The sequence below is a fragment of the Capra hircus genome, chromosome 23, assembly GCF_001704415.2.
Source record: "Capra hircus breed San Clemente chromosome 23, ASM170441v1, whole genome shotgun sequence".
NCBI lineage: Eukaryota > Metazoa > Chordata > Mammalia > Artiodactyla > Bovidae > Capra > Capra hircus.
The window spans coordinates 17,219,734-17,244,420 of record NC_030830.1 but is presented as its reverse complement, the minus strand read 5'-3'; the positions used below and the strand labels follow the sequence as shown (position 1 = coordinate 17,244,420).

Genomic DNA, 24,687 nt, shown 5'->3' with positions numbered 1-24,687 from the left:
GGAATGTCGATCCTGGAGACCAGTTTGAATATCATTACAACAATCTCGAAAGGATTGATGAAAAACATTGGCGACTGAGAAGAGAATTCAGATTCAAGAAATATCAAGGAGGTTGCATTGTGAGAACCTGGAGAAGAACTGGATATGATGGTTTCTTACCAGTGGGACACTTGACCACTTAACTTGATGCTGGCATTTAAAGTGATTACAAGCCATTCTTCTGTGTATTCATGGTTGGCAGATGTTACCCTTGGTACTCACAATACCCCTCAGAGGGTGGCATCTGGGTGTGTGTTCATTTTATTATTATTTTAGAGATAGAGACAGAGAAGTTAAAGAATTTTGTGAATGCCACACATCGTGTTTTAGGAAGAGTAATCTGATAGCGTCATGTTTCTCAGGAGGCGAGGAAACCAGTTAATGAATCATTTTGAGATGAGAGGTAGGAAGAAGATGGGACAAAGAGGTGACACTGCTGCAAACTGAGGGCTGTGCCAGTGGAAGGACATTCACATGTGCAGGAAGGGAGTAGTTAGACATCTTTGGGTGGACAGACATCATTACTCATGTCTGCAAAATTGATCCCAAGATCACAAATAATGTAAGTCACCTTGGAGCTATGAAATTGCAGTGCTTACATATGTTTGTATATCTGGCTGAAAATATCTATCCAGTCTAGGTCACCAAGCTGTAGCACAAGAAAGTAAAATTCCCTTTAACAAAAATGCTTGGGTCACCCATGTCTGATGAAGTACAGTGACAAAGCCTGTTTCTCTGAATCTCTCTTTTTTGACTCCAGCACCACCACGATTACCTTCCCAAATAGCATTGAAATTGATGACTTAGAACTTTTCCAGAAAGACTGTGGTTTGTAATTAAATTTGGGAGATACTTAGCTCTGATTAATAACACAATGAGAAACTAGATCTCAGGAGGGGCTATGACCAAGGATGTGTGTGTGCTCTTTTCTAACCAATGGATTTTAATGGTTTTGAATGGAAAGACTTTTTTGGGAGGGGGCTTATAAAACACAGAAATTTATTTCTCACACATCTGAAGACTGGAAAGTCTAAGATCAAGGTGCTGGCAGACTTAGTGACTAGTGAGGGCCCGCTACCTGGTTCATAGATGCCTATCTTATTTAATATAACCTTACATGGTGGAAGGGGTTGGAAAGATTTATCAGACTTTCTCCTAAAGTTGGGGAGAGGCTCCTCCTTGTGACCTCCTGGGAAGGTCAAGCCCTGCTCTGGCGATAGAGCACTAGATGGACACTGCTGACCTGGGACAAGTCACCCGGCCCCTCTGATCCTTAGTCTCTTTCTGTATAAAATGAGAGTAATAAAGGCAGGTATCTCATTCAGTTCAGTTCAACCACTCAGTCGTGTCTGACTCTTTGTGACCCCATGAATCGCAGCACGCCAGGCCTCCCTGTCCATCACCAACTCCCAGAGTTTACTCGGACTCACATCCATCAAGTCAGTGATGCCATCCAGCCATCTCATCCTCTGTCGTCCCCTTCTTCTCCTGCCCCCAATCCCTCCCAGCATCAGAGTCTTTTCCAATGAGTCAACTGTCCGCATGAGGTGGCCAAAGTACTGGAGCTTCAGCTTTAGCATCATTCCTTCCAAAGAACACCCAGGGCTGATCTCCTTCAGAATGGACTAGTTGGATCTCCTTGCAGTCCAAGGGACTCTCAAGAGTCTTCTCCAACACCACAGTTCAAAAGCATCAATTCTTCGGTGCTCAGCCTTCTTCACAGTCCAACTCTCACATCCATACATGACCACAGGAAAAACCATAGCCTTGACTAGACGGACCTTTGTTGGCAAAGTAATGTCTCTGCTTTTGAATATGCTGTCTAGGTTGGTCATAACTTTCCTTCAAGGAGTAAGCGTCTTTTAATTTCATGGCTGCAATCACCATCTGCAGTGATTTTGGAGCCCCCAAAATAAAGCCTGACACTGTTTCCACTGTTTCCCCATCTATTTCCCATGAAGTGATGGGACCAGATGCCATGATCTTCGTTTTCTGAATGTTGAGCTTTAAGCCAACTTTTTCGCTCTCCTCTTTCACTTTCATCAAGAGGCTTTTTAGTTCCTCTTCACTTTCTGCCATAAGGGTGGTGTCTCATTAGTGGGTTGTAAAGATAAAAACAATTAGTTCATGTTATTTGCTTAGCATTTACATACCAGATAATATTTAATCATCTATATATTTAATTAAAGGGCTTTCCTTATAGCTCAGCCAGTAAAGAATCTGCCTGCAGTGCAGCAGACCTGGGTTCAGTTCCTGGGTTGGGAAGATCCCCTGGAGAAGGAAATGGCAACCTACTCCAGTATTCTTGCCTGGAGAATCCCATGGATAGAGGAGACTGGCAGGCTACAGTCTATGAGGTTGCAAGAGTCAGACACAACTTAGTGACTAAACCACCACCACCACCATATTTAATTAATATTAAATACAATAAAGCAAGCCAATATTCTATACACCTGAAACTAACACACTATTATAAATAACTATACTTCAATTTTTAAAAAACTGGGAAAAATTAAATATGAGTATGCTATTCCCACCTCTTTATAATAATTTCACTCTATCTTACTTCAATTCCAATTACTATATGATTCTTACTTAAAAACAAGCTATAAATGCAACCTTCTTTGACTAATAGCTCTTCCCTAATTAGGAACATTAGCCCAAATATAGTCTTTCTTTTTCCTGAGGTAAGTAGAGGGGGATTGGGAAGTATGAATGAAGAAGAAACAAATAAAAATTCTGTCATTGATCTAATCCGGAATTTCAACTGAGAATAAGCTTTCTGACATGGGAATGTCTTTATTTCCTAGGTACATTAAGGAAACAAACATCAAAAATGACCCAGATGAACTCAACAATCTTATCAAGAAAAATTCTGATGTGTTAACATGGACACCGCGACCTGGAGCCACTCTTGATCTGGGTAGGATGCTAAAGGATCCAACAGACAGGTTTGGCTTAAATACTTACTAGAGAATAAAAATGATTCAGGGATTTTTTTTTCAATTTTATGAGAAAATAAAGGATATACTTATGGCCTCTTGGTAGGTCCCGATTCATAGGAATACTAAGTTTTGTGTTTTGGTTTTTTTTTTTGAGTAGCATCCTAAACTTGTCATGAATTAATATCCACACATCACTTTTCTAAACAGAATTCTTACCCTTCAAATAAAAAACTATTAAATAAGTATCTTTCAAATCTAGGGGATAAAAGATTGAATTTTTTTCTCAGTACTATAAATAATTTTCTCATCCCATATAATAGTTAACCCAAGTGTTTTCCTCACCTCAGAACCTTCCTTGAAGATAAAGAGTAAGGAAGTTTTTTCTTTGAAGGATAATTGATACAGTTCAAAGTGAAAAACAATGTGCCTGAGAGTTAGTTTTCATATGAACATAAGCATTCAATTCAGTTCAGTGACTCAGTCGTGTCCGACTCTTTGCGACCCCGTGAATCGCAGCACGCCAGGCCTCCCTGTCCATCACCATCTCCTGGAGTTCACTCAAACTCACGTCCATCGAGTCCATGATGCCATCCAACCATCTCATCCTCGGTTGTCCCCTTCTCCTCCTGCCCCCAATCCCTCCCAGCATCAGAGTCTTTTCCAGTGAGTCAACTGTCCGCATGAGGTGGCCAAAGTACTGGAGTTTCAGCTTCAGCATCATTCCTTCCAGAGAAATCCCAGGGTTGATCTCCTTCAGAATGGACTGGTTGGATCTCCTTGCAGTCCAAGGGACTCTCAAGAGTCTTCTCCAACACCACAGTTCAAAAGCATCAATTCTTCGGTGCTCAGCCTTCTTCACAGTCCAACTCTCACATCCATACATGACCACAGGAAAAACCATAGCCTTGACTAGACGGACCTTTGTTGGCAAAGTAATGTCTCTGCTTTTCAATATGCTATCTAGGTTGGTCATAACTTTCCTTCCAAGGAGTAAGCGTCTTTTAATCTCATGGCTGTAATCACCATCTGCAGTGATTTTGGAGCCCCCAAAAATAAAGTCTGACACTGTTTCCACTGTTTCCCCATCTATTTCCCATGAAGTGATGGGACCAGATGCCATGATCTTCGTTTTCTGAATGTTGAGCTTTAAGCCAACTTTTTCCCTCTCCTCTTTCACTTTCATCAAGAGGCTTTTTAGTTCCTCTTCACTTTCTGCCATAAGGGTAGTGTTATCTGCATATCTGAGGTTACTGATATTTCTCCCAGCAATCTTGATTCCAGCTTGTGCTTCTTCCAGCCCAGCATTTCTCATGATGTACTCTGCATAGAAGTTAAATAAGCAGGGTGACAGTTTACCTCCTTGATGTCCTTTTGCTATTTGGAACCAGTCTACCCAACTGCCAATTCCATAGGCAGTGCATTTGAACAGCAGACAGTGCCCTGGGAGTGCGGTGCAGGAAATGTGAGCCTTGATGTCGCAGGCCGAGACTTTTCAAATACTTGCATGTGGGCTCAGTCACTCCGTTATGTCTAACTCTTTGCAGCACCATGGACTATAGCCGGCCAGGTTCCTCTGTCTATGGAATTTTCCAGGCAAGAATACTGAAGTGGGTTGCTAGTTCCTTCTCCAGGGGATCTTCCCAACTCAGGGAATGCTTTACCACTGTGCCATTAGGAAGCCCCTTACAAATACTTGTTTTGAGCCAAATGAAACTGTTAGTTCCTCACCTTTATTTAGAAATGGACTAAATGTGTTGGAAATCTGGACACACCAAAAGCACACTCCTCTCTTGGCCTTACCTTTGCAAAGTTGGCATGAATGGTGCAGCCAGCTGATTATGACCTTTTGTAACCTCCCATACCCAACTGGTTGCCACATCTAATCAATTCTGCTGTATAAATCTCTTACAAATCCATCACTCTAGTTCTTGCATTGTGACTTTAATTTAGCTTCTCACAATTTTTCACCTAGATTCCTGCAGTGGCCCCTGAGCCTCTGCTCCGATCCATTCCTCGGCACATCCTGACCCTGTGCTGCTCACAGTCCACTGGTGGGTTGAGAAATCAATGGCATTGACCACAACTGGCATTTTTTTAAAATGTAATAAAGTAAAATCAAATAGACCTGAGTATATTGCCCAGATATATATAACAAGGGATAGTATCATTTCAGGAAACTTTTGTCTCACAGGTGCCCATGTGGGAGTCCTGATGCAAAATAAAACTCTTACTGGGATCACAGGCAAGGAGTTTGAAAGTCCTTACTCTGCCTTGCTGCCAAAGATGCTTTTTTTTAAATGCAAAACTCTGTCCCCTTCCCTGCTTAAAATTCCTTAGAATCTCCCCAGTATCTCAAGGGTAAAAGCAGTTTGTATTCTCTAGATCAGGGGTGAGAGAAGTTTTTAATTATTTCAGGTTTTAGCAGGGCATTCAAGAGTCTGGCGTTTGGCATTTGCAGAATTCTCCATCCTCTCTCTCCAGTTCCCCAGATGTATCCTATGGTAATAATTCTCAAACTTGAAAGCACATCAGAATAACTCCAGTCACTTGGATAACTGCAGCTCTTTGGGTTCCACCCTCTAAGATTCTGATTGGGTAGACAGGAGGCAGAGCCTGGGAATCTGCATTTGTATCATCAAGTCACACCAAAGCATTCTGGGTAACAAGAGGGTTGATTATTGTTAGATTCTCAATTGTAAGACACAGAGTAAGGGATATAGGGAGACTAAGTGTTTAACTCTGCCTTCTTATGAGGGGAGGAGTGGGCAGGAGAGAACAGTAAATGTGTCCAGGAAAGCATTTGTACCTTAGAAAACAGGAGGAGGTTTCAGAGAGTAATTAAGAGAGCAAGAGAGATTGAGATTCTGGCACGTGCTGGAGAAGGGAGGTGCAAATAATGTCATGAGTTTGGAGAATGCAGATACTTTGTTTTTTGTTTGTTTTCTAAAAAACTGTTTCTACTGAAATATAGTAGATTTACAATGTTGTGTTAGTAAATATATTTACTTTGAGTAAGTGAATAGTATGCCATTCATTCAGAAAGGACTTACTGAGCTCCTTCTGTAAACCTGGCATCATAGTAGGTACAGGCAAACAGCTGTGAAGAGGTCCTTCCCTCATGAAGTCAAATCCACCCCAGTGTAGGGGCAGTAAGTGAAAGGGGAGGGAAAGTGTGAGACAGGGTGTCCGGCCAGGGCTAGAAAGAATTTGCAAAACTGTCCAAGAAATTTGCCTATGAGTAAGGAGAGCTTGAGAAAGTTATAAAGTGAGGAAAGAACATTACTGTGTTTTTTTTTTGTTGTTGTTGTTTTTAAAATTTCCATTTGCAGAAGAGCATTTCCTGGGGGAAGAGGCCACAGTGGGAAGAACTGGAGTCAGAAAGGCCAACTGGGAGATTGAGGCTCTATCTAGCAAGAGATTAGTGAGGCTAAAAAATGAGATGAGGCAAGGAGTTGAGGAAGCAGATTTGAGATTCATTTAAAAGTTAGAAACTTTAGGATTTGACAAGTAATTTATTACCAAAACCAGTGCTTCTCTAGCTTTGGTCAAACAATGGACTAAAAGTGTTGTTTTGAGAAGTGCCACAGAGTTGCCTAATCTCTACTAGCCAGGTGCCCATTTCCTCATCACCATTCCCTCATCCCGATCACATTCTATTCTATTACCAGGATTCGAGTTTCCATGTCCCATGCAATGATCCATCCTCACATTGGATGGACAGCTTTAGGAATGTCAGAGAACTGTCATCTATATTGCTGACTGGGTTTCCAGGTAGAGTTGCCCTGTCTGTCAGCTTTGATTAGTACAGAAAGATGACCTTATATTAGAGACACAAAATTCTCGGTATATCTTGAGGACAGGCTGAAGTCATTCCCATCCATGTTCAACAAATGTTTGTGGGGCCCCTTCTATGGCGGGGCTTCCTTGGTGGCTCAGACAGTAAAGAATCTGCATGCAAAGCAGGAGACCAGGGTTCGATCCCTGGGTTGGGAAGATCCCCTGGAAAAGGGAAGGGCAACCCCCTCCAGTATTCTTACCTGGGAAATCCCATGGACAGAGGAGCCTGGCAGTCTACAGTCCATGGAGTGGCGAAGAGGTGGACACGACTAACACTTTCTGTGTGCCAATCACGGATGCTGCTCTCATCAAACTTATATTCTAGTGGAGGTCAGGGGGCAGGGCAGGTGTGAGCAGGCTTCTACAAACTCAACGTGACCATATTATATTCAACATTCCCATAATTTAGTGATTTGAGCTGAAAGGGTCCGCATCAGTGGCTTTCCAACTTTTTTTTTTCCAGACGAGGACTTTTATCTTTAAATGTATTGACTTTGAGAGCCGTAACACTTAACAATTAACAGGAGCTATTCTGGTTAAGGCTGGGAAAGTGTCCCCCGAGGCACTTCTGTGGGACCCCTGGGTACCACCTGAATGATCAAAAAGCTGCTCCTCTGATTGACTGTTGAAATTGAAGTGCTAACTTTTGCCTTCCTTCCTTATTTATTGTTGTCTTCTTTCCTTCTCTTATCTTTTTGTCTTTAAGCAAAGGCATCATTGACCCTCCGGAGGGGACTAAAATTTACAAGGATTCCTGGGACTTTGGACCATATTTGAAAATCTTGAATGCTGCTGTAGGAGATGAAATATTTCATCATCCATCCTGGATAAAAGAATACTTCACTTGGGCTGGATTTAAGGATTATAACCTGGTGGTCAGGGTATGCTTATGAAGTACCATTTGTCTTTGCTTTCCTGTATTATGGAAGTATATGAAAACCCCTTCGTATTCCAATTTGTTTTTCGATAAGCATTTTTTAACTCCTACCGTTTGCTTCACAGAGAATTGATGGGACAATGTGCTTAAACAATCCCTTTTTGAAAATGTTTTCATAGGAAGCATTCTGAGGTCCAGCTCAGTTTCTCTTTGGGAGGATTCTTTTTCTTCCCATCACCATGTGTTAGTTGCTTTTGTTTTGTCGATATTTTGCGGCGTTGTGTTTATGGCAGAAAAAGCTATTTAAACTGTGAAACTGGCAGGTGGACTCCACCAGAGAGGGTGGTGTCCTGTAGCAGCAGGAAGTGGGTAATTCTCATCTGCACCCATGGTAAGGAGTGAGGTTCACTAACCACAGGGTCAGCCTGGAACTTAAATTAGCCCTGATACATACACACAGAGCTTCTAGGCTCAAGTGGTTCATGCTGTAAGCTGGTCACCAGAAAACTGAGGATGTATCCAAAAGCAAAATATGTACTGAAAAGCAGAGTGTGAAAGAGAAAGAGGAGGTCCAAAATGGGCTGGAAATCCCTGCAGTACTTATCTGTATATTTTATCCCAATTATATTTAGTGCCTGAATTTGTGCACGGGGAGCAAAGTTTAGGGAACGCATCAGGAAATGGACGACATTATACCCTTGGAAACAAAGATTGGTTACCCTCGGGGTGAGGACTAGTTTCAAGTTTACCTTTCAACCCCTGAACATTAATACTTGGTAGCAGACAATACTTAGCATTCTCAAAATCAGTAAGTCCTAAAAACCTACCCAGGGGTCAGTGCCAGGCTGTGACAAAGTTTTTGCTGGTCAGTAATGAAAGAAGTATGAGTATGCATGTGAGTATGGTTACAAAGATGTCAACTCTCTTTTCTTGGGATGAATTGTCATTATTCCAAGATTGTTGTTGTTCAGTTGCCAAATTGTGTCCAACTCTTTGCGACCCCATAGACTGCAGTATGCCAGGCTTCCAAGATTAGTCCTTTCTATTTTTGAGGCATGAAAGCCTTCCTCCTTTAATGGAATAAAAGGATAGTAGATGTAAGAATTTTTTTTAAGTCCTCACTTAGCAAAATGAAATATTGATGCCTCTATTAGCTCCCAAATATTTTTTAGAAAATTGTCTTTGAAACCCGAAAACCTGAGGAATTGGTCTAAATGAGATTTTCAGTTGAGTGATTAATGTGAAAAAGAGAAAATATTTGGAATTTTCAATAACACTGTTTATGTTTGGCTGCTAGGTGATGGTGAGAAACATTCCACGTTTTATTTATCTTTTAGCCTGCAAACTGCAGTGGTATTTGATAGCTCATTACTAATTATACTTACTAATTACTAAGTATACTAATTATACATATATCTAAGACAATGATAACCTTCTCTGTAAATCTGAATGAAGTTAGTGATATGAAGCAGTTTTGCTGGTGTAGAAGAATAGGATTAGAATTCAATTCAGGAAAGAGAAGAGTTAGAGAGCCACGTAGACTGATGGGGGAGTAGGAGAGGAGAGAGAGACAAGCCTCTTTTTATATTTACTCCACTTCATTGCTATCATTTGCTTGCCCATTCTAGAATTTTTTGAGGATCTTGACAACCAGATTGATATGCTTCTTCCCTTTACCATGTTGTCATTTGCACAGATGATTGAGACAGATGAGGACTTCAGCCCTTTTCCTGGAGGATATGACTATTTGGTTGACTTTCTAGATTTATCCTTTCCAAAAGAAAGACCAAGCCGGGAACATCCATATGAGGAAGTAAGCAGCAACACCAGTGGAAACGCTCCTTCCTTCCTTCTTTCCTTCCTTCCTAAATAAATAAATTTTTAAATTTACTCCAAAAAAATTTGGAGTAGCTTTAGCTTTACAGTAAAGTCGCAAGGATACTACAGAGAATGTTAACATACTTCTTTAACATGCTACACTTGTCACAACTAATATGCTGATATTGAAAGAATATTTTTAACTAAACTCCATACTTGCTTCTTTTTTGAGTCATTTGCAAAGACTGGCTTTTCTACCTGCTTCCTTCCAAACAGCTGACCCACCTGTGCTGTTAGCAGACCTGCAAGCATTGATCTTTGTCTGCCCCTTTACCTTTTCTCCAGCAATGTCTCCCGCAAACAAACCCTATTGGTGGCTTTCTACAAAAAACTGTCAACATAAAGCAATGCCTATTTTGAGTTCCAACTTTTAGCAGATCCCTATCCCAAGTCAGGCATGATGTTAAGAGCTGGGGCTTTGGACACAACGTCAAGACTGGTATGGGTTCCCTACCCCTGCTGATTAGGATTACTGACTGTAAGCCTTTGAATCCCTGTTCAAGTCTTTTTTTTTTTTTTTTTCTCCTCCTTCAATGGGACTTCTTCGTACTTTATAATTTTTTTTATGATAGTCAAATGACATAATATATATGAGCATGGATTGTAATTTTAAATTCTATGTACATGTAAGAATCACTAAATAAATTAGGAGGGTGTATAGTCTGCCCTTAAGCATATTAAACATGTGCCATATAAATGTGTAATGCCTTAATTATAGAAGTTACCTTCACTTTCACTTTTCACTTTCCTGCATTGGAGAAGGAAATGGCAACCCACTCCAGTGTTCTTGCCTGGAGAATCCCAGGGACGGGGGAGCCTGGTGGGCTGACGTCTATGGGGTTGCACAGAGTCGGGCATGACTGAAGTGACTTAGCAGCAGCAGCAAATGTACCTTTATATAATAGGCCTGTTCTTAAACTACGTTTTAATAATTGGATTTGTATGTTTATGTTTAGTACTTGCTGTTGAAGAGAATCCTATGCTGAAACTTTAGTAAAACCGATAATCTACTGCCTGCTTTGGGGGTTTTAAAAACTGAGTTTTCACACATAGGAAAACACTACATGAAACATCCATTTGAAGCAAAATGAACCTGATATTTTATTGCTTTTTTTACCAAACACATACGAAACACAGCTTCATAAATATAAAGTCATTTAATATAACAACCATGATATGATATTATTATACTCCCCTACAGATGAGGAAAATCCCATGCCGAGAGGTTCAATAATCTGCCCAAGGTCATACAGCTTGTAAATCATGATGAAGGCTTTAGCAGCAAGGGGTCTAACTGTAAAGTCTGTATATTTAGACACTGCATTGCTTCTTAAATCTGAATTTACGAAACTTATAAATTAAGGTATCTCTTAACCATAAGGGAGATTTTTCCTTGGAATTTTTAAAATCTTAAGTTCATTTAAAATACGTCATTGAAAAATAAAGGCGTGTTTTTACAGCTTTTCACATTGCTTCTGTTAAATAAAGCTAGCAACAGCTCTCTTTAATACAAATGAGCAGACTTACCACACTATGGGGCAAATCGTCATGCCTGCCGCATACATGGTGGTCCCTATTTTGACTCAAGTGCTTTTATATCTCAGGATATTAGTGATATTTCGGTATGTTGAGGTTTGTTTAAAGAGGTTATCCTTGGAAGAGCTCCATCTCTTGCCACTTGGAGCCTTCTCATATTGCCTTTTTTGCAGGGGAGACATTCACTGCCTTTCAAACACATGAATATATTTTCTATCATGCCAACTCTCCATCTTTCCTAGATGCCCAGCCCCTAGCACTCTCAGGAGCTCCTGCTCGTCTGGATGGGCTCCTCTCTAGGTCTGCTGCCAATCTGTCACCCTGTGACCTCCCTCAGCCTCTTCTAGACCCCACCCATGTCTTCACTTCTTTGCTTTCCTCCTTTGTGGTATTTTCTGCTTAGGTATCTGCTGAAGAAAGTTTGCACAGGAGCTACCGTTTAAATCCTTTCCTGCCTGATCTTGCACAGCAGCTTGCTGAACACACAATGCTGGGTGGCAGTCACTTTCCATGGACGCCTGAAGGCATTGCTCCTTTGGCTTCTAGTTGCATGCAGTGTTGCTTATTCCACTGTGGTGACTTTTAAGAATTAAGGGATTAATCTATATTTACCAAAAAAAAGAAGACCTTTTCAAGCTGACTCAGGGCTCTCTGTATATGGGTAAGACTTATTGTCCAGCAGGCTTTACTTGAAGGTGGGGGTTACATGCTTAAATGCTCACAGATGGACCCCAGGCAGATCTTTAACTAGGTGGAGCTGAGTGGGGACTGGGTCAAGTGGAAAGCATGAGAAGGGAGGAGCCCCTACTGAGTGCCAGCTGATCCGCTGAATTTTCCAGAAAACTTGGATATCTGGATTTTCATGTGAAACATCTAGATTTATAAATGCGGAAGGCCAATTCAGTTTTTTTAAAGGGAGTAGGCTATGAACTATAACCTAGATTGTATGTGGACAAGGGAGCACTCATTTAAGTTTATAAAGGCGAGGAGCCAGCTATTAGGCTGAGGGGCTCCAAAATATCAAAATGTGGAGGTCCTTGTATTTGTGAAAAGGCATCACAAATACACTCCCTGCCTTCATTCTTCCTGTAAAATTGATTCCGTTTAGTCAGAGAACTGTCTGAAGGTATTTGGCTCTGGAACCATGTGTAAGCGTAGGGAAGTGGGTATTCACTATTTCATGTACCTAATTTTGTGCTCTGTGCTCCTGCTATTATCCATAGACCTACCTCTTCTTGTTCCAAATCTGAATGTCCTTTCTCATACTGTCCTGGATTCTGCAGCCTCTGCCCTGTTCTTTAATGCCACTCACCTACCTGCTTTCCACATTCACATTCATTAGTTGAAATCTTCCGCCAACAACTCACTTCACTTCTTCATTGTGGCGGCTCATACCTGTGCAGTTGCTTTGTCAGCAACTTCAGTTGCATCCAGAAGTGAGTGGAAGGCAGGTTATGCATGGGATCTGTCCATCATTTTGAACTAGAAGTCCTTTCTCAGCTCCAGTGACACTAGGCCTCCTAACGTCTCTTCTTCTTTATTCTTTGGGGGTCTCTTTCTCCAGCCACCACTTACATCTCCTGTTTTCCATCAGGATTCTGTGCTCAACCCACTCATCTTCTCAAGCCTGTATCTGGGTGAACACATTTGCTAGCACCACTTCCCTGCTAATGGCTCCAAAAATCCGTATGTCCTGCCCAGACTTTGCCCAGCTCCCACCAACACTGTCCAGCTTTGGATTCATTAGAGTCAATTGCCTACTGGATAATATCACCTGGATTTCAAATCCTTGTACCTCATTGTTCAAAATTCAACACGTTGTTCTCTTAAAAGTGCGCTTTCTTGTTTTCTGTCTGATCATTGGCAATGTTAGTGCCTCCGCCCCCTCTCCCCAACCCACCAGTGACTCCAGCTAGAAGCAGAGCTTTTCACCTTTTCCCTTTTCCCTCATCCCCAGATCTAATCAAACCACCAAGACCTTTCCATTTTATAGTCCAAACATTTCTCAAAGCCTGCCTGATTCTTCCACGTGCTTGACTGTAGTTTGAAAGATCATGAAAGACCTTCTCTCCTCCACTGCGAGGAATTCGATCTTGATACTGCACCTTAACTGGGCAGTCCTCAACTTGACAAGCTGCAAAGTCATGTTTCTGAGTCTCTGTTGGCAAAATAAGAGATCCTTTGACCTGTGTTTGCCTTCTCTGTTCACAGTGGATGTCATTGTTTTGTCACGATGGTGTGGGAAAGAGAAATAAATCCAAACACCAGTCTTCTGATCATTCTGTCATTTGTGATAAAGTTGCCTCTACTGGCATTAGCATATTTATCAAGAGAAAAAAATGTAATGCCGGATACTGAAAAAGGATGCCAATGAAGTGTTAAAACCATGTCCAACCTTAGTAACTTCCCATCACACTACTTCGTGCTTTTCTTTTTTATTTCATAAATATCTCTTTTTTTCTCACAACAGTAACACAGGAAACCGAGGCTTAGCAAGGTTAAGGTCACATGATTAGTAAGTGCTGAGCTGAGACTCAAAACCATCTCTGCTTGTCTCCTAACCCTGGGCACCTTTGACTAGTCAACAGATCCTGTGTCAGGAGTTGAGATTCTTGAAAGGTAAGGGCCTTGGCCACTGAATTAAGGTACTCTTGCTCAGTGGCAGGCCTTGTTTTACACATTTTATGTACATTGACTCAGTGAATCTTCACCACAGTCCCTTGAGGGACGGTCTATTATCTCCATTTTATAGATGAGGAAACTGAGGCATGGAATGGTAGCCAGGATCACACAGCTAGACCATGGATTTGAGCCCAGCAATCTGATTCTGTCTGTGCTCTCTGTCACTCTGCCCCCACCTCCCCACTCTGCTCCCCCAGCTCCGGATACACTTCCTGTTTTCCTTCCTTCAATTTCTGTGGCACTCAGATGTCCTCTCCCCACCTCAGCCTGTGATGTCAACTTCAGTAGGCTTTTCTCCTTGACTTCTCAGACCCCTGCCTTATAGACAGCTGCCTCTTTCAGGGACACAAGGGGTTGATACCGATGCTCTGTGCTGGCTGGGGCGTCCCTGCTAGTTGTTCCGTATCTGTTTCAGATTCGGAGCCGGGTTGACGTCATCAGACACGTGGTGAAGAATGGCCTGCTCTGGGATGACCTGTATATAGGATTCCAAACCCGGCTCCAGCGGGATCCTGACATATACCATCATCTGTAAGTCTGAAAATGCCTGCCATGCCCTAGGCCACGGCAGAGGATGCTGTGGGTGTATAAGCAGTCAGTGGCTGACTCTGCCCCCAAATTTTGATGGGTGTGTGCGATTCCACCATCAGCACTTTATTTGTTAATCTGTTGAAAAGCGTATCTGGTTAGAAAAATAACATTTTAAAGAGTCGTTTCTACATTCATGCAAATATGTTTCAGTCTCTTTGGAAAGTCTCTTTCTTGGTACAGGAAAGGGAAGGGCGTTTTAAGAGAGAAAGAATGTGCCTGGCCGAGACAGGAACAAGGAGGGGTTGTTTATGTGCAACGACTTGATCATTGAAGACAGTCATTTCCCATCTCACATTTTTGTCAGTGCCCAGCTCTGAGCATGACTTTGGTGAGCTAGTTAGTTAAGGAGAATGGCCCTCTGAATCTACCTGCTTACACTTTAAAACCATGCAATTTTCTCATTGCAAAACTGTATATGTCTTTGAGACTATCATTGGACTAGCTGAGTTAAGGGTCAGGAAGGCCCACTTGCTATCTTCATATTTACAATATAAACAGCAAGAGGGAGAATACTTTCCTATCATTACCACTGACCTTCTGAAAAGTTCAGGAATTTAATTTTAAACAAGCCAAGCCTACTATCTCGTTTCTGCCTTGAGCTCAAAAGCACAGGCATGTCTTGAATTTTCTTTTTTATTTCTTTTTGAATGCTTCGAAATGATTTTTAAAACATTTAAAGAATGTAGAAGTATATAAAATAAAAAGAAATAAACCTACCCCACCCACACCTCCCTGAAAACTGTATCTGTTTTCTGCTGTTCCCTCCACCCACTCTCCCAGGTAACACTTTGTGTATCATCCCAGGCCTATTTCTGAGTGCATCAGCACTTCATTAACTTCATTTGTTCTCAATAAAACGTCCCACATAGTTAGGGACGGGAGGTTATTGTTGCTGTTGTTCTTCAATGTCATCCTAGTACATATGTAATTTGCATTGTTACTCATTAATTTATCTTTGGGGTCCCTAGTGTTGGGACACACAGATCAACCTCAAATATTTTACCTGCTAAAAAACATTCCAAGTTTTGCTCATTTTCAGCAGCACTTATACTTCTTGTTCTGGAAAAAAAGGAAATGTAGCAACTTTGGGGGAGACTTGAAGGTTACTTTTCTTTAAAAAAAAATAATGCCATCTTGAGTTGGGAAGATGCCCTAGAGAAGGGAAGGGCTACCCACTCCAGTATTCTGGCCTGGAGAACTCCATGGACTATACAGTCCATGGGGTCGCAAAGAGTCGGACACGACTGAGAGTCTTTCACTTTCACTTGGAAGTTTCTGGGATACTGATGCTGAAGACTATTTTGGTGTATTGTTTTGATAACACAGGTCATAAATGTAAGAGAAGTGTAAGTGTAAGAGAATTCCATAATAAATCTTAGAAAGCAGTCACAGCCCAATTTATCTTTGTTGTTCTCAAAATGGCATTTATGAGTTTATTAAATATTTTTTCTGGTCATAAAACCAATACATATCTACTGCAGGAAATTTTTTTTTCATGTTTAATTAAAAAAAAAAAAAACCTTCCAAAACAAAGTACCGTTTAAACAACAAATGACCTCACCATCCAGAGAGGCAATTTGTATTTTGGTATCTAGTTCCTTTTGGAAAAGGAAATAGCAAACCACTCCAGTATTCTTGCCTGGAAAATTCCACGGACAGAGGAGCCTGGCAGGCTATGGTCCATGGGGTCACAAACAGTCAGACACGACTGAACGACTAACACATACACATCTAGTTAATCTTTTGTCACAGGCACTTTTTTTTTTAATAAAAATGGGACAGTACTATATATACTTTTGTATCTACGTGTTTACTGAGCAGTCTCTGATGCACCCTGTAAGTTTCTAACTTTTCATTATTTGAAATGACGTTTTGGCAAATAAACTTGTTGATGTGTCGTGCATACGTTCATAGCGGTTTCTTAGGATAAATTCCTAGGAGTGGAGCTGCTAGTATCCAACACACGTGCAGCGTGTAGGCTTCTGATGCATCTGCCAGATTGTTCTGAGGAAGGCAGCTCACCTTCTCAGAAATATTGTACCAGCCTGCTTACCTGCACCCTCACCAATACTAGGTCCTAATGCTTTTGTGTATAGAATACAAATCTATATTTTACATATGCTAATTCCTTAAAGCAAGGCCTATCACAGACAAATAAAAATAAGACACAGTTGTCACGTTTTGAGGGACTGCATTCAACTTACTGGAAATGTGAAACTACACAAATATCTAAAACGGCACAAGAAATGCTGTCTCAGGGAGAGCAGAGTACCAGGTACCAGACAGATCTTGGCAAAACAATGGGCATGGACGTTCCCCAAACATATTTTTCTGCTTTATCCCTTTTACAGGTTTTGGAACCATTTTCAAATAAAACTCCCCCTAACACCACCCAACTGGAAGTCCTTCCTAATATACTGTGGGGAGAGAGGACCTGAGATCTCCCAGGTAAAGCAGCTTGTGGATCTGGGAGACACATTTATATCCATCCCATCACATTTGTTTTTGGCATTTGAAGGTTGGGGGATATTTTTAATAAGCTGAAATGGAGGGAGAGATGATAGAATAATCCAGACGGAAGGAGTGAGTGAAGTTAAAAGGTTGGAAAATACAAGATGAATTAGAGCGATGGCAGGTCCTCCTGGTGTGGCAGAGAAGGAAGGGAAAACAGGAATGAGGCATGAATGGCCCTGGGAGAACAAAGAGTCAGGAAGTTCAATGGAGATGCTGAGGAGGTTCTGTAGTTGTGAAAAAGTGGGAGGCGTTAAAGGTAAGGAGGCAGCTGAATGAGGGATTGCCAAGTCCAAGGTCTTGCTGATGGAGCAGATCTGAATAAAGATAGGTGAAAGGACAGCTGTATAATGAAAGGGAGCAGAGATGAAGATCTCAGCCGTCGGGAGGTCGATGCATGCATTTCCAAGTTGCCTTAGGAAGGAAGCAGGCGTATGGTGGTCAACACTTGAGACTTGGAAACTGACCACTTGAATTAAAATCTTGGTTCTGTCACCTCCTTTGTGACCTTTGGGGAATCTGTGTCTCCGATTTTCATCTATGAAGTGAACATAATAATAGCACCTACCTCATGGGGTTATGTCGTATTCTTCAGGCCTTTTTAGAAGAGTGAGTGGCACACGGTAAGTGTACAATAAACGTTGACCATAACACCCTTATGAAAGAAACAGGAGAATCATGGGACCTATAACCACTCATAGGGTGAATCTATGAAAAGTTGGGAGGAGAGTCGTTTCAGTTTACAGCCCAGCTTTAGAGTCTCACTTACCTTAAAGCATCATAGACTACATAACCTGAACAAAAGACTATAAATAAAAAGTCACCTCAGTGCAATAAAAACTGAATAAATACTGAAAAGAGTTTCATACTGCTGTTCATTAGTAATATCTTTAATTCACAGGGATACTAAGCTGCATGAAAAATTCAAGTATTCACTGATGCTGTATCTTGAACATGAAGCTTATACCAAAGAGACTATGTATGCCTTACTGACATCAGCAATGGATAATCAAATGTTGTGTTTGTGAAATGTTCACATATCTTATGTTTGTGGATCACTACATAGCCAGAGTATTGATATTTTAATTATTCTGTCCATAATTTTCTGTAAAAGAACCCATGAATGCCATAGGAACAAATTCTCTATGGAAAACAAAGACAACAGGGGATGTAAATCCAAGTACAGAAGAAGTAGAACAGGAGGAGAAAAGGTTTCCTAGAAGACAAGGAGAAGACAAGGGTTGGGGAGCAGATGCTGGGTTAGAAGAAGAGAAGAAAGGAGAGAAACAGATAAATGAGGGGCTGTAAGAAGAAAATAAGGAAGAGAAAAAGTTAAAATGGAACTTAAAAAGAAGGTAAACATAGACATTTTGTTCCTTAATAGATTGACTCCCCAGATAGAGTCCATGAATATAACTGAGTAAGAAGCATTCATGAGCTGTTTGCAGTTTTTGAAAAAGTTTCGTTGAAGTCATATATTTACCAAAACAAGGCTGCAGAGGCTACCCAAGATGTAAAATTTCATTGGGACTGAAATAATTTTGGTTCAGTGATAAAAATTTATTACTTAATGTATATTATAAATTCTAACAAATAATGGTATCTTTGAATAAAATATATGAACACTAGCTAATGATCAAGTGAGTCCTATAGACAAAAATCTTTCAATCTCAATAGAATAATCAACAGTCGAGCCTATATCTTGAAGAAATTAAGAAGTCCTCTTCTGAATACTTGAAAACACTGTTGCAGTGGTTAAAACCCACAACTAATGTATCTGTTTCTGTTAATGTCTGTAGTTTTTGATGATTTTCCTGTGATTAGCACACTATCTCTAGGAATATGTGATTGTTGACTATGTTTCTATTTTAATATTGATGTTTCCAGTACACACAAACCTCTCATTGATCTGAACATCAGAACTGATTTCCTAATTATGTATACTACCTCTTTAACTCTGAAGATTAAGATTTAAGATTCTCCTTAAATCTCATGATTATCTACTTCTTACAAAGATAATAATATGATATTTGATGTCTCTGATTCACTTCATACATTCTACCTAAGTTTTGTGATTTATGCTCTATAGTAAATTATTCAATTATTACTGAAAAATAAATGTAATGTATGTCAGTATATGAATATATGATAAAATGTGTATGAGGAGCAAATAAAAGATTATTTTAAAATATGGATGTTTTCTTACCACCAAGCCTATCTTTATTTTCATGCTGTCTTCCTAGCTATCATCTTCTGATACCCTGACTCCAGCAATTCTTTGATATTACAAGACCTTTAGTCCATTGACCCTGCATGTCCTCACTTTTCTTCTTAGTCATCTTCGATTCTTTTCCACTTGTGTCCACATCACCCTCTTTTGTCATTTTTCTACCTTACCTGCCCTCTTTCCCTTTCTCATATCTCAGATCTCATTTCCATGACTTCCAAACTATGAGATCATTCTTTATACTTTGCCCTAACATCCACTGTATCAACAGATCCCATCACCTTTACTTTCAAAATATACCCAGAGTATAACCTCTTTCCACCATCTCCACTGCTATCAACATCAGGATAAAACAGAAACCCACAGAGGTAATCTTGGCATTAGGGGCTGGTTTTCTTTATGCCATGGAGAGGGCAGGAGGAGAAGGGGACGACAGAGGATGAGATGGTTGGATGGCATCACCGACTCAATGGACATGGGTTTGGGTGGACTCTGGGAGTTGGTGATGGACAGGGAGGCCTGGCATGCTGTGGTTCATGGGGTCGCAAAGAGTCGGACACGACTGAGTGACTGAACTGAACTGAACTGAACTGAACTGACTGGATAGGCATCTGTTCCTGCCAAGAAAGGCGAACAAGCCGAATGCCTTGAAACAAGCTCAGAGCCATTCAAGGAGATGCTGGGAAAGCCATCTTTAGGGAGGTGACTTGCAGACTGCACAATCCTAAAGCTACTTTAGAGGGTACCAGGGTAACAGCTAGCAGCTGGGAACTGTTGCTCATCTCATATTTCAGGAGCCCAAGTCTGAAGAAACAAAAGAACAGAAACCACTTCCTTCTCTAGTGCTCCTCTAGTGCCCTCTACAGACAAAGCTTAACTTCATACTAGCTGTCGTTTTTTGTTCTTGTTTTTGTTTTTGATTTTATTTTTTTACTTTACAATACTGTATTGGTTTTGCCATACATTGACATGAATCCACCACAAGTGTACATGAGTTCCCAACCCCGAACCCCCCTCCCACCACCCTCCCCTTATCATCTCTCTGGGTCATCCCAGTGCACCAGCCCCAAGCATCCTGTATCGAACATAGACTAGCGATTTGCTTCTTACATGATAGTATACATGTTTCAATGCCCTTCTCCCAAATCATCCCACCCTCTCCCTCTCCCACAGAGTCCAAAAGACTGTTCTATACATCTGTGTCTCTTTTGCTGTCTCGCATATAGGGTTATCATTACCATCTTTCTAAATTCCATATATATGCGTTAGTATACTGTACTGGTGTTTTTCTTTCTGGCTTACTTCACTCTGTATAATCGGCTCCAGTTTCATCCACCTCATTAGAACTGATTCAACTGTATTCTTTTTAATAGCTGAGTAATACTGCATAGTGTATGTGTACCATGGCTTTCTTATCCATTCGTCTGCTGATAGACATCTAGGTTGCTTCCATGTCCTGACTATTATAAACAGGGCTGCGACGAACATTGGGGTACACATGTCTCTTTCAGTTCTGGTTTCCTCGGTGTGTATGCCCAGAAGTGGGATTGCTGGGTCATAAGGCAGTTCTATTTCCAGTTTTTAAGGAATCTCCACACTGTTCTCCATAGTGGCTGTACTAGTTTGCATTCTCACCAACAGTGTAAGAGGGTTCCCTTTTCTCCACACCCTCTCCAGCATTTATTGCTTGCAGACTTTTGCATCACAGCCATTCTGACTGGTGTGAAATGGTACCTCATTGTAGTCTTGATTTGCATTTCTCTGATAATGAGTGATGTTGAGCATCTTTTCATGTGTTTGTTAGCCATCCGTATGTCTTCTTTGGAGAAATGTCTATTTAGTTCTTTGGCCCATTTTTTGATTGGGTCATTTATTTTTCTGGAATTGAGCTGCAGGAGTTGCTTGTATATTTTTGAGATTAGTTGCTTGTCAGTTGCTTCATTTGTTATTATTTTCTCCCATTCAGAAGGCTGTCTTTTCACCTTGCTTATAGTTTCCTTTGTTGTGCAGAAGCTTTTAATTTTAATTAGATCCCATTTGTTTATTTTTGCCTTTATTTCCAGTATTCTTGGAGGTGGATCATAGAGGATCCTGCTGTGATTTATGTCGGAGAGTGTTTTGCCTATTTTCTCCTCTAGGAGTTTTATAGTTTCTGATCTTACATTTAGATCTTTAATCCATTTTGAGTTTATTTTTGTGAATGGTGTTAGAAAGTGATCTAGTTTCATTCTTTTACAAGTGGTTGACCCGTTTTCCCAGCACCACTTGTTAAAGAGATTGTCTTTACTCCATTGTATATTCTTGCCTCCTTTGTCAAAGATAAGGTGTCCATAGGTGTGTGGATTTATCTCTGGGCTTTGTATTTTGTTCCATTGATCTATATTTCTGTCTTTGTGCCCGTACCACACTCTCTTGATCACTGTGCCTTCGTAGTAGAGTCTGAAGTCAGGCAGGTTGATTCCTCCAGTTCCATTCTTCTTTCTCAAGATTGCTTTGGCTATTCGAGGTTTTTTTGTATTTCCATAAAAATTGTGAAATTATTTGTTCAAGCTATGTGAAAAATACCGCTGGTAGCTTGATAGGGATTGCATTGAATCTGTAGATTGCTTTGGGTATTATACTCATTTTCACTATATTGACTCTTCCGATCCATGAACATGGTATATTTCTCCATCTATTAGTGTCCTCTTTGATTTCTTTCATCAGTGTTTTATAGTTTTCTATATATAGGTCTTTAGTTTCTTTAGGTAGATATATTCCCAAGTATTTTATTCTTTTCGTTGCAATGGTGAATGGAATTGTTTCCTTAATTTCTTTTTCTGCTTTCTCATTATTAGTGTATAGGAATGCAAGGAATTTCTGTGTGTTGATTTTATATCCTGCGACTTTACTATATTCATTGATTAGTTCTAGTAATTTTCTGGTGGTGTCTTTAGGGTTTTCTATGTAGAGGATCATGTCATCTGCAAACAGTGAGAGTTTTACTTCTTCTTTTCCAATTTGGATTCCTTTTATTTCTTTTTCTGCTTTGATTGCTGTGGCCAAAACTTCCAGAACTATGTTGAATAGTAGCGGTGAAAGTGGGCACCCTTGTCTTGTTCCTGACTTTAGGGGAAATGCTTTCAATTTTTCACCATTGAGGATAATGTTTGCTGTGGGTTTGTCATATATAGATTTTATTATGTTAAGGTATGTTCCTTCTATTCCTGCTTTCTGGAGAGTTTTTATCATAAATGGATGTTGAATTTTGTCAAAGGCTTTCTCCGCATCTATTGAGATAATCATATGGCTTTTATTTTTCAATTTGTTAATGTGGTGAATTACATTGATCGATTTGCGGATATTGAAGAATCCTTGCATCCCTGGGATAAAGCCCATTTGGTCATGGTGTATGATCTTTTCAATGTGTTGCTGGATTCTGATTGCTAGAATTTTGTTGAGGATTTTTGCATCTATGTTCATCAGTGATATCAGCCTGTAGTTTTCTTTCCTTGTAGCATCTTTGTCAGGTTTTGGTATTAGGGTGATGGTGGCCTCATAGAATGAGTTTGGAAGTTTACCTTCCTCTGCAATTTTCTGGAAGAGTTTGAGTAGGATAGGTGTTAGCTCTTCTCGAAATTTTTGGTAGAATTCAGCTGTCTTGACCTGGGTTTTTGTTTGCTGGAAGATTTCTGATTACAGTTTCAATTTCCGTGCTTGTGATGGGTCTGCTAAGATTTTCTATTTCTTCCTGGTTCAGTTTTGGAAAGTTGTACTTTTCTAAGAATTTGTCCATTTCTTCCACGTTGTCCATTTTATTGGCATATAATTGCTGATAGTAGACTCTTATGATCCTTTGTATTTCTGTGTTGTCTGTTGTGATCTCTCCATTTTCATTTCTAATTTTATTGATTTGATTTTTCTCTCTTTGTTTCTTGATGAGTCTGGCTAATGGTTTGTCAATTTTATTTATCCTTTCAAAGAACCAGCTTTTGGCTTTGTTGATTTTTGCTATGGTCTCTTTTGTTTCTTTTGCATTTATTTCTGCCCTAATTTTTAAGATTTCTTTCCTTCTACTAACGCTGGGGTTCTCCGTTTCTTCCTTTTCTAGTTGCTTTAGGTGTAGAGTTAGGTTATTTATTTGACTTTTTTCTTGTTTCTTGAGGTATGCCTGTATTGCTATGAACTTTCCCCTTAACACTGCTTTTATAGTGTCCCACAGGTTTTGGGTTGTTGTGTTTTCATTTTCATTCGTTTCTATACATATTTTGATTTCTTTTTTGATTTCTTCTGTGATTTGTTGGTTATTCAGAAGCGTGTTTTTCAGCCTCCATATGTTGGAATTTTTAATAGTTTTTCTCCTGTAATTGAGATCTAATCTTAATGCATTATGGTTCAGAAAAGATGCTTGGAATGATTTCAATTTTTTTGAATTTATCAGGGCTAGATTTATGGCCCAGGATGTGATCTATCCTGGAGAAGGTTCCGTGATCACTGGAAAAAAAGGTGAAATTCATTGTTTTAGGGTGAAATATCCTATAGATATCAATTAGGTCCAATTGGTCTATTGTATCATTTAAAGTTTGTGTTTCTTTGTTAATTTTCTGTTTAGTTGATCTGTCCATAGATGTGAGTGGGGTATTAAAGTCTCCCACTATTATTGTGTTATTGTTAATTTCCCCTTTCATACTTGTTAGCATTTGTCTTACATATTGCGGTGCTCCTATGTTGGGTGCATATATATTTATAATTGTTATATCTTCTTCTTGGATTGATCCTTTGATCATTATGTGGTGGCCTTCTTTGTCTCTTTTCACAGCCTTTGTTTTAAACTCTATTTTATCTGATATGAGTATAGCTACTCCTGCTTTCTTTTGGTCTCTATTTGCATGGAAGATCTTTTTCCAGCCCTTTACTTTCAGTCTGTATGTGTCCCTTGTTTTGAGGTGGGTCTCTTATAGACAACATATATAGGGGTCTTGTTTTTGTATCCATTCAGCCAGCCTTTGTCTTTTAGTTGGGGCATTCAACCCATTTACGTTTAAGGTAATTATTGATAAGTATGATCCTGTTGCCATTTACTTTATTGATTTGGGTTCGGGTTTATACACCCTTTTTGTGTTTCCTGTCTAGAGAATATCCTTTAGCAATTGTTGGAGAGCTGGTTTGGTGGTGCTGAATTCTGTCAGCTTTTACTTGTCTGTAAAGCTTTTGATTTCTCCTTCATATTTGAATGAGATCCTTGCTGGGTACAGTAATCTGGGCTGTAGGTTATTTTCTTTCATCACTTTAAGTATGTCTTGCCATTCCCTCCTGGCCTGAAGAGTTTCTATTGAAAGATCAGCTGTTATCCTTATGGGAATCCCCTTGTGTGTTATTTGTTGTTTTTCCCTTGCTGCTTTTAATATTTGTTCTTCATGTTTGATCTTTGTTAATTTGATTAATATATGTCTTGGGGTGTTCCGCCTTGGGTTTATCCTGTTTGGGACTCTGGGTTTCTTGGACTTGGGTGATTATTTCCTTCCCCATTTTATGGAAGTTTTCAACTATTATCTCCTCAAGGATTTTCTCATGGTCTTTCTTTT

General features: G+C 40.1%; 1 protein-coding gene across 1 annotated transcript in view; it reads left to right on the top strand.

The window, feature by feature from the left end:
• The window catches only part of LOC102189920 (cytidine monophosphate-N-acetylneuraminic acid hydroxylase), an 82,647-nt gene extending 63,560 nt beyond the window's left edge, over positions 1-19,087 (top strand). Inside the window, 6 exon segments of the mRNA XM_018038506.1 lie at positions 2,850-2,990; positions 7,528-7,702; positions 9,395-9,511; positions 14,210-14,325; positions 16,737-16,833; positions 17,798-19,087. Coding sequence (XP_017893995.1) covers positions 2,850-2,990; positions 7,528-7,702; positions 9,395-9,511; positions 14,210-14,325; positions 16,737-16,833; positions 17,798-17,806 — 655 coding nt within the window. The 3' untranslated portion in view covers positions 17,807-19,087.